This window comes from Galendromus occidentalis, unplaced genomic scaffold, assembly GCF_000255335.2.
Source record: "Galendromus occidentalis unplaced genomic scaffold, Mocc_1.1 scf7180000077516, whole genome shotgun sequence".
Taxonomy (NCBI): Eukaryota; Metazoa; Arthropoda; class Arachnida; order Mesostigmata; family Phytoseiidae; genus Galendromus; species Galendromus occidentalis.
Window position 1 is genome coordinate 91,221 of NW_003805504.1, and position 17,375 is coordinate 108,595.

Consider the following 17,375-nt stretch of genomic DNA (forward strand, 5'->3'; position numbering starts at 1 on the left):
GACTGGCCCTGCGTGAGATTCGCCGGTCCCTCCTTACGATCGAAACTCGTGAGGCAAACGAAATTTCTGGACGAAGAATCAAGGAAACAAGTGTTCGACTAGACACCGATAGATCATGAGATCGTTTCTGTCTTTATTTTTCCGATATCCATCAGTGGTATGATGTGGCAGCATCGGTGATGGACGTCTGTGTGGTTGTTCCTCTTGTGAGTTGAATATTGTCATCTTTCCCAGCAGCGAGTCAAACCCGATGAGTTCGAGTCATGTGGTCGTGGAAGCGAACCTAACTCTCTATCTCTCGGTGGAAGGTCGTTGCACGAGGCTCGGAAGAACGCTCGCGCACAATCCTGCTTGGAAGAAGACTGTTTCCGGGTTGTATTTTCGTTCGTGTAGTATTCTGGGCGTGAGGCATATTCTTACACTTGAGTACGGCAGACTGGAAACTTACATCAGCGTTGCGGGTCCCCCGACCGTATACTTGGATAGGAAAGACTCTAGATTGGTCCGGAGGCGCTAAAGAATAGGCGCACACCAACGTAAAGACTCATTGATTTCGGGAGTTCAACGAGGTTATTCTTTTCGTGTTCTGCTCTCTGCTAGATACTGACTCTGTCGGTTCCGGGTATTTCTAGTTGAGGACATGAGGTTGTCGGCTGGGCTGAAGGTGTTGAATTGTGGGAAGGACGAGGCTGAAGAAGGATGTGTTCACGGTCGGTCTAACCAGATTGGGGTCGGTGGAAAGGTAGCAAACGAAATGTTCCCGAAAAAGATCTTCTTAGCGGGGTTACGGTCGAAGGACGGCGCTGGAAGCGCTCTCAATAATCTAATGAAGTGAGCACTACTGGTTAAGCCGGTGAAGTTGGAGGTGTTCTTTGAGGCAAGAACAATCCAGCGCTCCACGAGCTCAATCATTCGTCTTCACCTGATGTCTCGAATTTTTTTGCAGTATTTTTTCGTGGTTTTCTGCTTGCGTCTTAGCCTCAATCATTCGCTACTAGATTCGAACTACCTCTCGAAAATTATCAGCTCGTCGACAGATCAGAGCACCAGAAGTGATGGTTGCGTGAGGGTCGACCTTGACTCTTGAGTTTTCTCTCTGATTCCACTCCGGCGTCGACTAGTTTATTCCGGAGCCGAGTCTGCTTCGGAGTGCGAATTTGAGTTTTCCTCGTCCGATGAGGTCCCGATTCTCGATGATTGCTTTTCCTCTTCCTTCATTCTGGTGGTCTTCTCGAGTTTCATTTCGAATTTCTACTTTCTTCGAAGACCAATCGGGTCGTTTGAATTCCGAGCTTGCTCGTCTCTCGTTGAGATTCTGATGATTTCCCCAGTCGAGACTCAAGATCCCATCACGGAACGGCATCGATCTGCGATTTCGCTGCGCCAACATCTACTGTAAGCTGCATTTCCCTTCCATCTGCGTTTTGAGTTCGTTCACTTGCGTTTCGATGGTGTTCTTGAGCTCTGTGAGGAGGAAGCAAAGCTGTCGCATCCGATAAAGAATCGCGTCATCTACCCTACCGGAATTGATTTCCGTATACGGAAATGCTCTGCACCATAATTGAATTTCTCTGGGGAAGACTCACTGGTGAGCTCGTCTTGTTCAGCAGCTTCGTTTTCCGCTGCGATTTCTTCCGGAGTCTTCTTCCGTCGATTCAATCCGGCGGGTCCCATGTCTTCCTCGGGTTCGGGCTTGATTTCTTCCTTCTTCTTTATTCCGTACTGCAATGCAAAAATGCGATACGTGCCTTCCTTAGAACCGCGACAGGTCACTGGACACCGTTCACTCGAAGCCACCCGAGATGTGCTCCGCGTTCCTAATTGCGCCTCCTTGCGAATCAGTGCAAATCACTAGAGACCCTCGTTCTCTCTGCGTGCTGGCCAGATCGAAATCGACATGACCTTCTCCGATTTCTGATCAGGCGGCCGGTCTCTCCTTCTTTGGTCCTCTCGTCCCTCCAGCATCCGATTGATGCGACAAGGTCACAAAATAAGTGCGATTGGACGACCCAGGTACATCGACTTCCTCTCAGGTACCCGTAGATTTCGGACATTCCACGAGAGGGGGCATGCTAAGGGCACCCAACCATCAGGGTCCCAAAAGCTGTTCCCATTCATGCCCTTCCGTCGCCCCCATAAGGAGGACGAGCATTCGGACGATATTCTCCCCTCCCTCCTCCCCCTCCCTCTCAGAGTCGGAGAATATTTGGACGAATCAAAATTTTTGACTCGACATCTACGTTCCGGAATCCAGATGCGGGTAGTTCCAGCAAGGAGGCAATCGAGATACCGCAGCGGGTCGTTGACTTCAAGAGGCACCTCTCTTCCAGCTTTGCCCCCCCCTTCCCCGGGAGACACCCGGGAGGGGGGGATCATCGATCTGGCCGGTATATTGCGTACCTTGTCCCGGATGCCCTGACGCATTCTTTCGCGTTCCTCCTCCATTTTGCGGTGCTTCTCCTTGCGACGGTCCTCGGCTTCGCGGAGGGCTTCAAGTCGTTCGGCCTCAGCCTCTGCCTCAGCTTCCTTGTCCTCGGCTGAGGTCTCGCCCTCCCCTCCGATTTGGCCTGGAATCATTGAAAAATATGAGTATGGAATTCTCGGTCGCAGAATTTTACAGATTGCCATCTCGAACATAATACCAGCATCTTCCTGGAGAGCAAATATTTTACTGTCGGGGAAATTATTTCGCTTGGGTAATTTAGTTTGAGGGGCAGACTCGCTGATGATTTCCGTATCGGACATGGTAAGCGGCGATCATCTGTCAGAGCGGGGGACTTCTCTCGAGAGGATATACTTGAGCTCAGTCGCTCCGGAACGAGAGTAATATGGAGGTATTCCCCGCTCATCAGCTTCAATAATGGTCATGATCACCATGGGAAGATGCTGGTGCCGGGCTTGCTGCTTCTATGGCTGCTAATCAAGGTGAGTGGCTGAGAGGCGGCTTCTTTGCGGGTTGGTCTTTGGCTCGGGGATAATACAAAGCAGGAACGCGTCTCTCGATGCCGTTCCAGTAATAACAATAATAATGATCAGACTACTATCGGAGTACCAGCTCAAGCTAGAAAAACTTATAGCTGTAGTCAACGACGATAGTTCTCGTCCTTGCAAGAGTCATATTCCGTCCCGTCGATTCGTCGCGCCAGCCGTCGCCACAGGCTCATCAAAACCTCGATAGTGATGAAGATGACCATGATCATAATCAGCGACGCGTCGCGTACATAGCGCGAGCGAGTCAAGGCGATGTGGAATTAATTAGTCAAATACTCGCTTAACACACACGGACCATGATTGGGAGTCGAGAGAGTAAATGATGTGGCACGATGATTTCGTATATCAATCGAGAATACGGCGGGGAATGACCTCGCCGTCGAGGATATTCAAGTTGATGAGGCCCCAGAAAGGGACGAGGAGCGCACCGCCCATCAGAAGGCTCATGCTGATAACGATGATGTTGATCAGGAATAGAATGGAACCCCCGAAGCAGAATGAAATCGACTGCCTGACCCGGCAGCGCAGGGAGTCGATCGTATGAGGGGCTATGGAATGAGCTGGTCGACTGAGCGGGCGAGCGCATAATTCACCAATTCATCGTGTACCGCTTTGTTCATTGTCTATCGGCCCCGGGGAAAACAACGGCAAGGAGCAGCTGTTGCACATGTTGTAGCAGCTGCAGCTGCTGATACAGTAAGACGAGTCGGTCGCACTCTGGCGCCAAGCGGTTGGTTGTCAACGCGTTGTCTCCTCCGGTCGATCGGTCCCCTCGAGGGAACCTACTAAATACCTCTTTGTGCGCGTCAAGCATACGAACGTGAATTATACATCAGTGAGCTGATTGACGTAACAGACTGCGACAGCCGTTGACAGCGTGACCGTTCCAAGTCTTGTCGACAGCTTGGCTTAATGAAGAATCGACTGATCCTCAAAGTGACGGAGTGTGAGATGGATGGAGGGGGCTGAGACTTCTCAAGAGATCCGAACCACGATGAGTTTGGGAGGATTCATCCAGTGACGGATCGGCGCGTCGAAAGACTCGGATCAACCAAGCGGTAGTTCTGAGAACCGCAGATCCTCCCTTAGCTCGAAAATTCGAGGCCGGAGAGCCGGGGCAGAAAATTGACTCATCCATCGCGTTTCCGTCGCAGGATACGCACAGCGGGACGATGTGGTGGCCAGGTGAAACATTTGGGGGCGGAAATGTTGCATTGCAGGTGGAGCAACAGACCGCATGCCCCCCATATGACAGATGGCCTAATGGGCACTAGCGTGACCAAATGATTAATTGGATGACCGACCGGCTGACCGAAAGGACGAACGAACGAACGAACGAGGGACGATGGACGTATGGCAGCGTGGCACACTGCTAGCAAGGACGGATTGTTGGGGAGACGCCAAGGGAAAAACGACCAGTGAGAGAAGAAGGAATGTCTTGCTGCTGGTAAAAAGTCGTCTTCGGCTTCCGGGCTTACCAGCTGATCGGACATTCTCGTCGGCGGATGCATGCCGGACTGTAATGGGAGAGTGAGAACCATGCGATTGTTCACTTCACCGGGCACTTCAACTGGCCAGCTGACGGTCCAGTAGGAGTGGTGGGGACTTTGGTAGCTTGCTAGGTTGCTTGTTTGAATGGTTGCTTAAGAAGGTTGGTTTCGAGTAGGTTGCTTGGGTTTCGGCTCGGGTTGGGATCGGTTGGAGAATCAATTCGTATCGGATTGATTCTCTCAGATAAGTTGGCTGACTGACTGATTGATTGAGCAAGCGCGAGCGAACAAGCCTCGAAGCAGGCTCAACGTCGTCGCAGCCGAACAACGAACAAGCAGAGAACGACCTCACGAGATCCTGTAGTCGCCGACCACAGCCTCCGTTGTCGCCGCTGACACCGTCGCCGCCGCCCTTCAATGAAGTCGCTCAGAAGGCGAATGAACTTTGTCAGATCCGGAACCTCCTGCAGAACCGTTTGTAGCCGCCGCCCTCTTGGATGCTGCACCGAGAGCAGGGAACGGAAGACGCGTTTCTCGAACTAGTGACGGAAGTATTCGCGGTGCCGACGGTTTAGTAGTACTGAAGGACAGGGTATCGATGGACGTGTGGAAAACTGTCGTCCTCCTAATAGTGGTCGTCGTCTTCGTCGCCGTGAACTCGTTGATAAATACTCAGTAAACCAAGAAATACAACAAGCGATGCTCTACACACAAGCCACCTATGTATGTACGACTCTAGCTGGCCGCTGCTGCTGCTGCCGCCACCGCCACACACACTTGTGGCAGAGAATGCGCGCATGCGCAAGTTTTACTCGAGTTCGACGGCGGGCGCAAAGGCGGAACATGGATCCGGGAGGTTATCCCTTCCGGTTCATGAGTCTCATATAGGGAGACCTCGATCCCTAATTCCCTGTGTGCGCGGCTCGCGTGCCGACTCGCTCGACACCGAAGCCGAAAAGCGTCGTGCAAGCACGCACTCATCGCGAATGAGGTGGCCGCTTCCGCAGTTTCTGTATCATTCGATTTCTCCGAGTACTGCATCGCCGCCGTCGTCTTTCCCCAAGGATTTCCAGGATAGAGGGCGCCACGGTCGTCATTCAGGAAGTGAGGCGACAGAGTAGCGCAGCTCGGAATAAGGAACGACCGCGGAGAGTTGATACCGGGCGAACGGACAGCGGCCAGCTCCTGTACGGGGGCAAGATGAGCGTGCTTCACACATTGACTTCTGTCATTCGGGGACTCGCTAGCTGACACGGGTAGAGGAAGCGAGTCAATGAGAAGCAATGAGCACCGGAATTCCCCCGTCTCGGCCGACGTCGGTGGGAATTGGGCCGTGGAACGCGTATGAGAGTAGCCTCTCAGCCCAAGTCACTCGACCGATCGCTTCGTTGCGAAAGTTTTCGAGTGGAATGTCAGCGCATTATTAAGCCTTCAACTTTGTCATCTTGCCCGAGAGTCCCACGCCTACACGAGACCGACGAGCATCGTACCCCGCAGCGGGGAACTCTGCTCTTCGGTGAGAATATGCCCGGCAATAGCGTCGCCCGATCCACATCTACATGGGAGTTTCGCTTCCACTCGCTTGTTCGATCCGGAAATCATGGATCCCATTCCGGCTTCATGGTGGAGAGATAAGCTCTAATTGACGAAGTGCTTCCATTCTCTGTTCGAAACGGAACGAAAATGTTCGGGGGGAAATGAGCCATGAGGCCTCGTGAGAGTATCTTCCTCAGGTCGTCATCCGTGGAAAACTCGCGAATATTCCCTCGATCCAATCGGATGGACAAGAAAGACGGCGCGGCGTCATAATGGACCGTCCCGTCTTTTCGCCCTCTTATTCTGACAGGTCGTGCGTATCTGTAGGAGGTGATCCCCAGCAAGCCATCCACGGATGTCTCTCAAGCTGATATTTTGCACACGCGGAACTTTGCTTTCAAATCTTGTCATACGAGAGCAGGATGCGACGGAGCGAACACGGTCTTGTCGTCGATTAGCTCGTCGCTTGACATGTGACACTTGATTTCCGGATCCGAGCTACAATGTTTCCGCGGAACTCGGGGACGTCTTCCCGTTTCCGGCGAAAAAGCAGACCCCAGTCTCAGAGACTCCTCGAATGACTGCTCGAGTAATTAGAGCGTCCGCTCTTCAAGCTCCCCGGTAGTTTAGCTCGATAAGTGGATGGGAATATTTCGCATATGTCAACGACGGCGCAGAGTCGATCGGTAGGTCGATATGCTCCTCTCGAGAGACATCCAGAGAACGCCTACAAGTGGGTCCTTCCGCCCGATCGCATGGATCCGTCGCTTTAATGAGTTCATGTTCGAGTGATTTCAATCTCGATCGAGCGAATCGACTGGGGACCGACCGGTCGAGGTATGAACGATTCGTAGTCGGCAAACACCGGTATGAGTTCGAGCAGATGAGCACACCTGCGTATGCAGGCACCAGTGGGCGAGTCTGAATTAATTGGTGATCAATGCGGCCGAGATAAGAACCGGGAACTCATCGCCGGCGATGCTGGACATGTGTGAACAATTCCAATCAGATTGTCGTGGAACCTCGGGGAATAAATGAATCGCTGCTCCCACTCCGGAGCCTCGGCTAAATCGAAGTTTTTCCGGTCTACGGAAAATAGGAAACATCGGCAAGTCGCCCCCTGGCATTGCAGGAAGCGAGCTCTAAACGCCTCCGTCCTCCTCCTTCTCCCTGACGGTTGCCCCGTTCCGCTCGCCGATGCGTTCAAAGTTCATCAGGAGTGAAACTTTTTGTTCTCCCAGCTATTGACTTTTCAGCGGATGAGTCGGCGAACGAGAAGAGAGAGAAAGCGGGGAGAGAGAGGGGAGCGTGCGAAAGCAAGGAGACGCGTAGTAAAAAGAAAAAAGACGATGCCCGGCTTCAATCGCAACTAATCGCAGGGTTCACTGCAGTCCCCATTGAAAATTTTCACGGCTGGTGCCACCGGTACCGCTGCGGCAGTCGCTGATATCAGCGGGCTAGAGGGAGAGGGTGATCGGGCACGACTCCATGGTAATGGACTACATCATCGACTTTTTCGAGCGCGTTTCGTTCTTCACTACCGTCAACGGACTCTATTCCTCGTCGCCATCAGCGCGAGGAGTCTTCCTCCGGCTCGCACGATGTAGTGAGCTCGAGAAGAGGAAGCTCCGCTGCGAGAACGGAACCGTTACGACATGGGAATGATCTTCCTATGCTCCTTCCTCCCTCCACTCCCGTCCTTAACGACGACAGTGCCGAAGGTATGCTTCTCGAGACGCATCGACTTGTTGGGCCATGATCGTGAGCGTTCGACGGACCGTCAGACCTTGTTTTTAACGATTTTTTTTATCCATCCATTACTATCATTTCCGCAACAGCGCCACTTCCGGCGGGAACGAATGTCCTGGAATGTCGCCGAAATACTACGCACACGGGGCTCGACTCGCAGACTCCCGCGGTACGGGAGTCTTGGGCTTCAGAGGACTCACTATGGGTCCGAGACCGTCGAGGGACCGATTGAGGACTAAGAGAACGACTGCATCACTCACGAGTATGCCTCGAGAGCACAAGGTGTAAACACCGAGCGTTAGGAAAATGGAGGGACACCATATACTTTCTGTAGAGGGAGAAGTCAACGAGCCTTGTCACGACCACTCAGTCCGTGACGTGGACGCGTTATCTTCCCGAGGCCAAAACGCTAAGCAGCAAGCTTCAACAGCTGCTTTCAGCACACCCAACAAAACGGCACTTCCCGGATAATGCGGAGGAGCGACCGCGGCACCGACCGGGAGAAACAACACACAACAGGAGAAAATGTGCTTTCACGATGGGGAAGAGCGAGGAAGGAGACACACAGCAACTTAAGAGGAAGAGAGCGCTCACCAGGGTAACGTGGAGGGAGAACACTAAGAGAACACGCAGGATAAACGGCAGTGAAACGGACAGGATAACACAAGTGTGGGGTAGCGGCCAGGATAACCAGCCAGGGAATATCCGGGGAAACACCGGCGGTGAGAGCGACGGCCTTTTCAGGGGTGAGGGGAGGGGGGCTTTGGGGTAGGGGGAGTCAGAGGCAAACTCGTTTCAGCCACGAGCTCCGAGCCGGAGTTGTTTCTCTCTTGTTCGCGGGAGGGGTGCGCCGTTCCCATCGGGAGCACTTAGCGAGAGGAGCACGATTGAAACCCAGGGAGAGGAAAGCAAGCATTTGAATTGTTCCCATTTCGCTCCAGGGTAAATGCCGCTTTGAGTGATGACGATCGTTCTCGAGGAATGTTGTTGTTCTTTTATTTAATGGAACTGTGTGGGATGCGAGACGATGCCATTCCTTCCTCACTGTCATCCCAGACCTGGGATTTGCATAGATAGTTGACGGCTATCTGTCAGTTCGAAGCAGGCCCGGCCAACATAAAACGTCGTCGGGATCATAAATTGCAGGGAACGGAAACGACGACAATGAGGACCACAATCTCCAGTTGTGACCGCGTGTGAATACAGGTCGCATTCAACTACATTCGCGGCGGGCACCCGTCGATTGAGACGACAGGAACCCGCGCTGACGGAGGGAAGTGGGGAGCGAATGGGATGGATGGAGTTTGTCCCAGCGACTGGGAGCCTGGGACAAAGACGCTGAGGAGGGCACCCCCCACCCCCGTCCTCCACTGGTTTCCTGAATTCTGTGAACGTGAAAGAGACTTTCGGGTGCGGGGCTCGCGGGAAGACGGAGATGGCTTTGCGAGTTAACTGTGCGGCCGAGGAGGGCGGAATACCGCCGGTCTCGCGTGTGCACCAGAGCTCGCAGCCGGTGCTACCAAAAGGAACGGCCGGTTCAAAGGAGGCTTCGGGCAAACGGGAAGTTGTTTGGCCTTTTGTCATTCTTTGGTCGTCCGTGAAACCGCTCTTTGTCTCAGAGCTCCGTGTTCTCGAAGCGAGCGCTTAATGAATTCTATTCTATTGCCCCCCTCCTGCTTCCCCGCTCTTTGCACCTCTTGCCGCTTCCAACTGGCGCACCGCGGCCTCTCTCTCTCTCTCGCCCGGTGCGAAGCCGCCGGTCGACAAAGCCCCGACAAAGCTTCCATTATGACGAGCGAGAGCCGCGGGAATGAAAACTTCTTCCGAGCGTCTTCCACAACTTCATCATGGGTCTAATTCCTTTTTTTCCCTTCTCGTCTCGTGTCTCTCTCCTCGATCCATCGCTGCGGCCCGTGGGAAAGCCCTTCCATTATTGATCCGACCGCGACTTTCAGATCAGTCGACTTCAAATCAGTCGCTGTTCCGCGAGAGTTCAGACTGCTCGGAACGCTTCCATTAATCTGATTCTTGTACGGCAAGAACCTTTCTCCCACCTCGACCTCGGGTCGGGGAAGCGAATCAATCGTGGAGGCATCACACCATCTCGGATGCGATCTTGCGTCGATGCCGGTGTGGGCCCGAGACAAATAAATTTAATGACAACGAGTTCATGGAGACGCTCGGCTCTCGGCAGGCGAGTGAGTTCACTTGCCACTCGGCTTTTCGCAGTCGGAAAACTTCGTTCTCGATATTTCCATCAGCCCCGCGAAATTTGCATAGAGTTTGCATGTGATCAGGACGTCGTCGTCATCATGGACGCAGTCACACACTGGGGGCTCCAGCAATCTTCGCGGCAGCAGTGCGGGCTTTCGCTTCTCTTACCTCGAGTTTCACGCAGCATTCTTCTTCTCGGTCCGAGGCCGACCCGAGCAACTTGTTTTCTCGCACTTTGTGTTTCTCTTATACATTTGTCGTGGAATTTGCGTTGGTATGCCCGATAATGGACGCCCTGTGAGCGAACACGAGAGTTTTTCCTACCGGAATTCGATCAGGAAGATTCACCATCGCCGTAGTCGACCCCGCCGAATCTTCGCAGCCACACGGAATTCTTCAAAGGCTGCTATTCGATTTCTTTCCCGTCAGCAAACCGAGTGCTCCGCGGGATTGGCACAGGGCTCCATCGATTCTAAGGGTCACCGGATCAACTGGCGCACCGATGTCCTCTGGCGCGATTTCCCCCTGTGGGTGACCGCTGGTACATATCCGCGGAGGACCCGAGGTCAGCAGTTCGCGCCGTCGAATCGCTCCTCGTCCCACCAAGAAGACCACGGATGACAGGGGACGCCACGTCGCGGCGGTGGCGTGGACTGGCGGGCGTTCCGGATGTCCGACGAATAAATGCCATCTGTCAATACGTCAGGACGAGACCGAACAATTTCTTCAGAACAGTGCCGGCATCGGCGTAGGCGTTCGCATTGGCCGCTCGGGAAGGACGCATGTTGACGGCTCAGAGAAGGATTCCAAAAAGTGTAAGTCCTACGCTTTCGCAGTCCGTGTGAGTGCGACGATGGGGGTTCGTCTCCTCGGGGAGGAAGAGACGATCATGCGGGGAGCAGTAGAAGAAAAGCAGAGGAATAAGAGGGGGGCGATCAGCATTCGATTCGGGAGTCTCGTTTCACGTCACGACGACGCGGAAGAAACGGAACCCTCGCGCAAATAAATGCTGACATGCTATCGTATCTGCGGCGCCATCGCTCCTGTCTTCGCTGCCTCCGAGCAAACACTAGGACGCAGCTCTCGCTCGAATATTGTATATCGGGTAACACAAAGCGCGGCTTCTCACATGACGCCATTATAATAATGACGGCTTGTCCCTCTACTTTCGCCTCGTCCCCGCTCGCCAGTCGCTCGCACTCCTCTCAATCGTCGTTATCTCGGTCGCTGGTCGACCCGCTTCGGTCAGGTACTCGACAATATGATACGCAACATTTGTCTGCAGCTTGCATATGCATATCGATTCGTTCATATAGTCGGCGACCCGGTGCAGCTCAGACCACCGCAGTTCCATCGTGATACCCCGATGACTCGATGTGGAGACGATCTGTGCGCTGAGTCAATCCATTGTTTTCGGATCGACCCTCCGGAACGTACACGCATCGAATGCACCAAAATCCGTTCGAGGTTCCTGATTCCACCTCATTGCGAGCGTTGAAAGCTCATCGACCTCGGCTTGCGAATATCGGCCGGGATCGAACGCAAGAGTTCGGCCGAGCCGTGTCCGAACGTTTTACGTTCGATGGCGCTTCCGGACGTCGGCATCGCATCGAGCGACAACTTCAGGCATGACTGTCTGCTCGGCGCGAAACGTTTCGCCAAGTTTCACTTCGCGCCGGCGCAGCCGCCGAGGGGTCGGGTTTGCGGTCGCCTCGGAACACATGAATGCACAACGCATTCATTCTCTCCGGACGGTAGACTCCCACCGCCGCCGCCGCCACAGCTCTCGCCGGCGGCGCCGTTCCGCGGGCCTTCCGTAGCGGGCGTAACCAGTCCCGTTCGGAGATCGTACGACGACGAGGACGACGACGACGCGGTAGGAGCGGCGACGAAAAGGAAACACACTACATCCGGTGGAGCAAAAGCAGAAGGCTCGGCAGCGGGAATCTGTTGCCAGAGCTGCGGAGTGAATTCGAGGGTCTGGGAGTTGTCAGCGAGGCAGGCGGCAAATGTAGACGACGAGGAGAATTTCAGAAGGGCTCGAGAAGGGGTGAGAACGGTTGCATGGCGTCAGGGAGAGCGTAGGTACACGGAAGGCGAGGGAAGAAACACTCTGATCTCGGAGTCGCTTCCGGGGCAGACTTCCATCGTCGAACGAGGCTCCCTCATTCCCCCCGAAATTCCTCAAAGGAGCAGCCGAGGCTGACGCAGAGCTGATGGGAGGAACTTTCAACGGGTCCCGGAGGAGCCACTTTTATCCGGTCGTGAATGAAGAATTATGCCTCGCACGATGGAGAAGAGCACCCTCCTACGGAATGTCTCAGACCAAGCTGCATGGGCTCCTCCATCCGGGATTATCATACCCCGGACGGCTATGGCGATTCGCCCTGATCGGCCGGATGGTCGCCAGAGTCACTCGACACACAGACGGAAGGCAGGTTGACCGGAGGGGGCCGCGTAACGTATCGCCGTCGTGTTGGTATCGCCGGGCAGTGTCTCGATCCGTGGGAGAGCGTGATCGACAAATTCATCGATCCACGCGAGCTGGCTCAACACAAAAATCTCGTTTCATGACATCACCCAGTTGCACCGAGTTCCTCTGTGCGGACTGGAAACACCCGAAATTCGGCAAGAGAAGAGCTCCGGGCGTTCTCCGCCGGACGAGAACCGCTCGTTGGAAAAGATGAAGTCTCAAAGCCAAATAATGGGCTTGAAGAGTGACCGTCGGACGAGGGGCCAAATAATAGAAGCGGATTCAAGCTGACCGGAGCGCTCCGCCATAACAAGATTCGTCCATTAGAAGGAGCCGGCGAGACACAAGATCGAGGAACGCGGTCTGCATCTCACACAGTTGCTCAGTGACTTCGGCTCCTCCTCCAGTCGTTTTTCGCGCTGTCTTTCATTTTCCTTGCTCCATGGAGAGGCATGAGCCCCGGGCTGAACTGTCTGTCCAGTAAACTCGCCAGACGGACTGCTCGCCCGGGGTGGCAGATTAAGAGTCCAGCCGGCCAGCCAGCGAGCTCCTTCGCTCGGCGGGCTCTCATTTTGTAGACAATAATTGCCCACCGGGGACCGCAGGCTGGCTGTAGGCAAGAGATGTGGGACGAGCTCGAGGCGACTAAAACTGGGGAATGGGTGTCCGGAGCCCGGGAAAAGAGAATAAAGGAAGAGTACAGGGGAGGGGGTCCAGAAGAGGGGGGGAGGAATCAGAACGCGGGGTGTCAGGGACGAGTCAACAAAGAGCAGAGCGAGGGGAGAGGAGGGGACGGACTGGTTTTGCGGAGTGGAGCTGAGAGAGAATGGAGCTCAGTGAAATGAAGAAGAAGAAGACGACGACGATGAGGTAAAAACAAGCAAAAGAGGGAATGCAAGTGACTGCAGATAAGTTCCGCGAGGGAATAGCTGAGGTTTCTCCCTCTCGTCTATTGTGTTCTTCCGCTTGTCTGCCATCACCCGCTCGTCCCTTCGGCTTCCGAGAATTATTCCCCTTCCGCTCTCTTCCTCTACATATTTTCGCTTGTCTCCTCCTTCCCGCTATCTGTTCTCATATCCTCTTCTCCCGGAAGGCGCTCCTGTCGGATCGTTGTCTTTCTTTCGTATGCAAACTTCGTCAAACTCCTCCGACCGACAGTTTTTCGGGTCTTTTTCGCGCGCCTTGCATCAGATCGCTGTGCCGCGACGTCAGGTGGTGGCTGTTGTTGTTGTTGTTGTTGTCGCTGATGACGGGAGCTGACCCCAGGAGCGCACTTCATGAGCACTCGGAGCTTGACCCTCAGACTCAATTAGGCTTGCTAGACGTTCAATCACAGCAGGCGACGGAAGGAGAAACCAGTGGTGGATGCGGTCTGCCAAGATGGCGCCACGAGTGCCATAGTCGTTCCGTCGTCGTCCCCGACGTGCTCGTCAATGATGTCGATGGCCTCTGGCTCACCTCGGTGCCAGGAATTCGGGCGCCGCTTCGGGAGCCTCGTTACAGCCGTCGGTGTCCGCAGCCGAGAGTTGGATACTGTTTTCGAGCTCGACTACTCCTTCCTTGTTTGGTGGCTTGCCAGACTGGCGGTGTGTGGACCGAACGACGGACGGCAATGGGAAAAAGTATCTGAACTCTAGGATCGGATCGAAGTTCAGAGACGGACTTGAGGAAAAAAAACAAAGGCCGGGAAAACAGAGGGCAGATCAGCGATAGATTGTCTCGTCATTTCTCTTTCGTAGCGAGCGCAGAGGAGAGGACGCTCCACGACGGCGGTGAATTATGGCTCGGTTTGAGCTTCGAGAACCTTCCGACTTACAGCCGTTTTATCGAGAGGAAGGGGCACAAAGAACATGACGACCTCCTCCAATTCCTCCGTTTCACTGTCAGATCAGCCGGTCGAGGTCAACATCCAGCTGATTCCGACGCTTCCATCGAAGGTGACATTGTTCTAACTACCGCTTCAATCTGGTCTGTCCGGGGCTCCTACTCCTTTCTCGGATCGAATCCTCCCGATCTTGGATTCGAGCGTCCGGCCAGGATGCACGTCGTGGCTCAAGTTATTTGGAGAATTTCGTTGCTCCTGCTGGTCATATCAAAGAATTCGAAAGTATGATCGGAACGATAGGAGTCCGGGCAATGGGGCTTGGGATGGTAAACAGCTTGAGCTTTGGAGGCGTATCGATGGTCCTCATCGCGCTTCCATAGCACAGAGATCCGCGACGACTGATTGCGTCGTGGCAGTGACGTTGTAGAAGCGGCGCGATGTGGAATTCAAAGTCTGGATGCGGATGAGTCCGGAGTGAGTCCTCAATGTTCCATTGCAGCGCAGCCTCGACGCCCGCTTGTCTGCGGGCAGCTCACCGAACAACTGAGACGCCAGACTGTCTGGAGCCAAGTGCCCATCCTTTCGTCCCTTCCCTAGTGAGCCGTCCGAGTCCGTGAGGCTCGCTTTAGCCGTTTTGCTCAGGATCCAACGGGAACTCGCTATGATGGACGAAATAATTCGTTCAGATCTTTATGCGGGACGACCACGCAACTGGGCTATTTGCTCGGAAAAGCAAGCGATCCAGAAACGACACGACGGAGCGAGTAGTCCGTCGAGAGTGTTTTCGGTGGGATTCCCGTGTTGCGTATGTGAGCCGGCTACACAATAAGTGCATTTCACCGGCGATATCTGAATACTGATCGAGATCGTTGCACGTGTGCGTCCACCACCACCGGATTCTCAGCTTTGGCTCTGGTGTCCGCATTAGACGTCACCGAGTAAGTCGAGCGAGCCACATTCGGGGAGCTCGATCTCCCCCTCGCGCAGCGACGAATTGACAGAAGTATTCATTCCCTTGATCTCGCCGTTTTCCTGCCTGTTCGGTCTGGTGACGGGTTCCTCTGGGAAAATTGTATTCGGGACGATCGGTGTCCCTCCCGTCCTTCTGCGTCGTTTCTGGACTGCGCGAACCCCCAAGTTCCCGCCCCGGGCTCCCTGAGTAGGCTCCGTGAATAGAAACAATAATTGTGCTCTTGTGGTCCCTCATTTGATCGGGAATCCTTGATACCTAATTGGGCCCGAAGCGTCTAATGCTCGGAGATTATCCGTCGTATCAGACTGACCCGAGGCTCCTTCGGTCGTACGATATCGCTCCATCGTCGTTAGCGTCGCCCGGCCATTTTCCAGCTCCAAACCACTTTCTAACGACAGGCCTGCGGATACTTTTAGCCCCGTTCGTATTCAACTTCCCCGCTCTCAGTTGCCGAACGGGGACGTTGTCCTGCCCGCCTCGAGCCAATAACGACAACTGCGTGTCGAAGTACAATCTAACCCTGGGCGATGAGCAAACCCAGACACGCAACCGCTCCATTTGGCCAGTTGTCGTAGACGTACCCGCATTCGGGCGACAGTACCGGCGGGTGGTCGAGTCGGACCCAGAGGGTTCTGCTGCGGGAGTGGTCCATTCTGTCAGCCGCTCGGTCGTTACAACAGTTTGCGGCGTGGAGACCAGTAGCCAGGACCCTTCGGGGACAAACCGCATCCGCAGTGGCTACCGAGCTCTAACGAGCCGTAAGATATGTATCATCCACGTCATCGGTGATGACGCGACGTGAACTCGAAGGACCACCGTCCTCTAACTCTGCGATAGAGAAACAGAGAGAGAGAGCGACTGCATCCGAGCAGTGCAACGAGTTTCGAAAAATCACGATACGTTTTCTTCGGTCGATCCCGCACTCGTACCCCTGTCTCGCCGCCGTATGGGTAGGTGACGCAGTCCGATTGTCCATTCGGCCGACGAGATCCTGCGAAACCAGAGGACAGCCGTTTCACTTTGAGGATTCGACACACGTTCCAACCAGAGCCGAGTGTGGGACTTCCTATCTACCGACCGGGCTGTCGACCGACGGTCCCTGGTTGGCTGGTGGGTAGGTCCGTTGGTTGATTCGGCGTATTTTGTTGAGTAAATAAGGGCCGGGAGCGAGACGACCGTCTCCCAGGCGGCTCCGGGGCGAGCCACCACTCGAGGTCTCCTTCTCTAACTCGTTCTCTATTTACGTATAGATAGACGTCGATGAACAGACTCCGGATGGGCCCGTCCGATGTACGTAAGTACGTGTGTGTGTATATGTATGGATGGATGTGGATGTGCGTGCACGCAGGCAGGCAGCCCGTCGCTCCGTCCGTCTGTTTTGGCCTCGTCTGAATGGACGCCACCCAGCGTTTCCTCGTAAGTACGTTCGGCTCGCTGTTTTCGCGGTTTCAGACCTGGTGCTCACGACAACGACTTAGGTCAAGATCAGAGTCGACGGGCCGGTAGACCGATAGATGCATTGGCTTTGAGTTTCCATAGGACATTTGAGCTTCGTCTGCCGCCCCCCAACCGAAAAAAACCGAGCACAGGGTTCCGTCTCCGGGGAAAAGTCTCCGAATATTTCCAGTCTTCGCGGTTGGGAGCTGAAAAAAACTTTCTCCAGGTCTATGTTTGAACTCACCTTTGACGGCATTGAGCTGATTGCCCATCATCTGCTTTGCAATGAAGGCAGCCATCACTGATTAGTCGGGTGGGATCTGGATAAGGTTTGACCACAGGAGTTAAGGTAGGATAAGTTGTTGGTAACTTGGTGGCTGAAAGGTGGCTGTCGAGGTGTGGAGGTGAACAAGGACTGATTGGATAGGTATCAGTGACTGCGCTCCTCTCGTTCCAACTTGAATTTATGTCCAACGAAGCACCTGGAATCAAACGGAGAGAATATTGTCAGCACGAGTCTCCGAATCGCTCATTCCTGAATTCTTATCAGGAACACTTTTTTCGGATAACTTGCTGAAGTAACAAGTTACTGAATATTTCACCGCTGCCTACTAGATTGCTTTTCGATTGATTTGACCACTAGCACAATTTTCACGCTCGCTAACAGACGAACTGTATGTGCCCGAC

General features: G+C 54.1%; 1 protein-coding gene across 1 annotated transcript; it reads right to left on the minus strand.

Annotated features, from left to right (window-relative positions):
* Positions 1-1,230: 1,230 nt before the first annotated feature.
* On the minus strand, positions 1,231-16,987 carry cpx (synaptic transmission protein complexin). Its single transcript, XM_003747340.1, has 4 exons — positions 16,933-16,987; positions 2,401-2,567; positions 1,587-1,722; positions 1,231-1,464 (listed from the first exon to the last, which is right to left on the minus strand). Exons 1-4 carry the CDS (start codon positions 16,985-16,987, stop codon positions 1,391-1,393), a joined length of 432 nt encoding a protein of 143 aa, XP_003747388.1. The 3' UTR covers positions 1,231-1,390.
* Between the last annotated feature and the right edge of the window lie 388 nt (positions 16,988-17,375).

Coding starts and splice junctions, on each gene's coding strand:
- cpx (XM_003747340.1), bottom strand. CDS start 16,987: ATGGCTGCCTTCATTGCAAAGCAGATGATGGGCAATCAGCTCAATGCC. Junction 2,568..16,932: donor TCAGCTCAATGCCGTCAAAG/GTGAGTTCAAAC, acceptor CAATGATTCCAG/GCCAAATCGGAGGGGAGGGC. Junction 1,723..2,400: donor GTCAGGGCATCCGGGACAAG/GTACGCAATATA, acceptor TTTGCATTGCAG/TACGGAATAAAGAAGAAGGA.